The 2,565-nt window shown below is 31.0% G+C and overlaps 1 protein-coding gene across 1 annotated transcript; it reads left to right on the top strand.

The window, feature by feature from the left end:
* Positions 1-340: 340 nt before the first annotated feature.
* Positions 341-2,184, top strand: LOC119680921 (glucose-dependent insulinotropic receptor-like). The gene is made up of 4 exons (XM_038093944.1): positions 341-558; positions 620-754; positions 814-1,378; positions 1,442-2,184. Exons 1-4 carry the CDS (start codon positions 348-350, stop codon positions 1,956-1,958), a joined length of 1,428 nt encoding a protein of 475 aa, XP_037949872.1. The 5' UTR covers positions 341-347; the 3' UTR covers positions 1,959-2,184.
* Positions 2,185-2,565: the final 381 nt, after the last annotated feature.

Below are 2,565 nucleotides of genomic sequence, written 5' to 3'. Positions count from 1 at the left end.
ATATTGTGTCCCTTTGATAGAGTATTTTTCCAAGTCCGATTTTTTCGAAACCGAAATAGTATATCTTATATACAATTAATTGTTATATTAAGTATTTTATTTTTGTTTAAATAATTTTATTATTTAACCTAATTTATAGAGTCTTATTTCAATATGCGATATAAGATGTTTATCTAGTTATTCCTTACAATATACAGGACTTCCAACACGTGCTTTGAGGTCTCATTATCTTATCTAATTATAATTAAATTTATATTAATTAATGATTATGATTGATTATTTATTTCATATAATAAAATGAATCTAACCGTATCTGCATTTACTTTAAAATTTCAGCTTTAAGACAAATGGCGGAAATGATGGAAAACTTGGTGATGACTAATGTTACAGAATACGATGCCAATTTGAAGCTGTTTGAAAAGGAAATTGTGCAGGGGCCTCGAATATCCTATAGTATACAATTGAAGCTTTACGATATTCTGGTTCCATTGGTTGCTGGTTTAATAATTATTCTAAATCTTTTGGTGGTTTGTTCAAGTGGATTGATATTGAAAAAACGTAAGAAGAGTAGATTTGTTATCTTCAAGAAAAATCTAAAAAAAATGTATATATTTTATAGGACAGCAGCCACGTAGCACATATATATTTCTTGGAAACATTGCTTTGGCCGATATGTTAACTGGCGTATCAACATTGATTGGTCAATATTATCCCAAAGACATACGCACTGAAATGATGTGCTGCATTCAAATAGGTTTGATTAATAATATAAAGTTGTTGGTTAATCACTTCATATATGTATTCCTTTATCAGGTATGATAATATCAGCCACACTAGCTTCCATTTATAGCATTGCACTAATAGCTGTTGATAGATATTTGTATATACTATATGGTTTAAAGTATAAACAATATCTGTCTTCGAAACGTGCACGTTTTATGGTGCTTATGACATGGATTATTGGAATCTTTGTCGGATTCCTCCCAGCAATGGGTATAAGGAATTCAACAGATAGTGGTAGATTTTGTTGGCTGATTATTTTGGAACCCACACCTTTAATTTTAAGTACTGTAATGGTTGGTGTAATGCCTCTGTTTCTTATTATCATCCTCTATGGAATTATACTAAAGAAGGCTTTGGGTAAAATATCCGAGATGAAATCGCATCAAAATGGTGCTATAACACAAAGTGATGACAGTAAAAGACAGCTAAGGTATTTTCGTGGCAATTCGAATAAACTGAAAAATTCTACCCGATCGGCAGCGATTGTAAACACTGAAGATGGAACGAGTGATAAAAGAATTAGTTACATTCAGGAAGAAGTGATTATCGATGAAACGACAAATTCGAAACGTTCGTTTTTTAACTGCTGTCGACGGTTTGTTGCTATAATTTTCTATATGTTTATATTTGTTTTTATTAATTCTATTCAATTTAACAGAAGTACCACTCTGAAGATTTCGTCGGTGTATAGCCCAAGTCGATGGAAGGCCATTAAAATTGTCGTTTTTACTGCAGGATGTTTTTTTGTTACTTGGGTGCCATATTTTCTGGCTTGTGCGCTTTACGTTGTGTGTGAGAAGGATGGAGCACCGAAATACTGTAATAGCTTACGTGTTGCTATTGCCAGTCCATTGGCAATACTCGGTTTGGCTAATAGTCTTCTAAATCCCATAATCTATGCATGGTGGCATAATGGATTTCGGGAGTCTGCCAAAAACATTTACAACAATATATGGAGGCAACGTATTAGACCTATTATACCTTTTACCAAAAAAGATTCGAAAAATGAAATTAATAGCAGTAAAGAAATAAAATCGGAGAATTCACGTGATAAACCTTCGCATAGCACAAGCATAAGTGCGTCCACAGCTTCCAGTTCAGTTGAGGGTTCTGAAAATAAAAATGTTTCTACTAGCATTGCAACAGAAGCTGAAATAAATACAGTTACGATATAAATTCTTTAAAATTTCGAATCTCCGGACGCAGGACTCACTCGAAAATTTTTGAAATTCAATAATTTTGATATTATAATAGATTTTTTTTAAACTCTTTTATTACTCTTAATTAAGGTATAAATAAAAACGATTTATTAGCACAAAAGAGGTTGGGGCTTTTATCACATAAGTTCTACTTGTGCTTTGTAAATATACGACAATCAACAATTTTGGAATATAAAATTGTAAAAAAATCATTTATTTATTAATAAGAATTTGTAATTTGTAAGAAAATCATGTATATATAAATAAATATGTATATAGCAATAAGAAAATTAAAATTTATATAAAAACTATCATATATTTGATTTTATGTATCACGTATATTGAGATACGATATGAAATATATTAGTAGTGTAAACATAAACCTAATGTGTTTACAGTAGCAAATACACAACCCACATTTTAGTGTCCTTGATAGTAATTCTCATAGAGAAAACTTTATTTGCTTCCACCGAATTTTTGTTAATTACCAAGCCCATTGGCCGTCTTAATTTGCCGGCACACTTTCAGTAGTACTACTGCACTTGTCGTTTTTTTATGTCCAAGTATGAATGTAAGTAAATAT

This window comes from Teleopsis dalmanni, chromosome 2, assembly GCF_002237135.1.
Source record: "Teleopsis dalmanni isolate 2A chromosome 2, ASM223713v2, whole genome shotgun sequence".
Taxonomy (NCBI): Eukaryota; Metazoa; Arthropoda; class Insecta; order Diptera; family Diopsidae; genus Teleopsis; species Teleopsis dalmanni.
The sequence above is the reverse complement of the archived record's forward strand: the minus strand, read 5'-3'. Positions and strand labels throughout refer to the sequence as shown.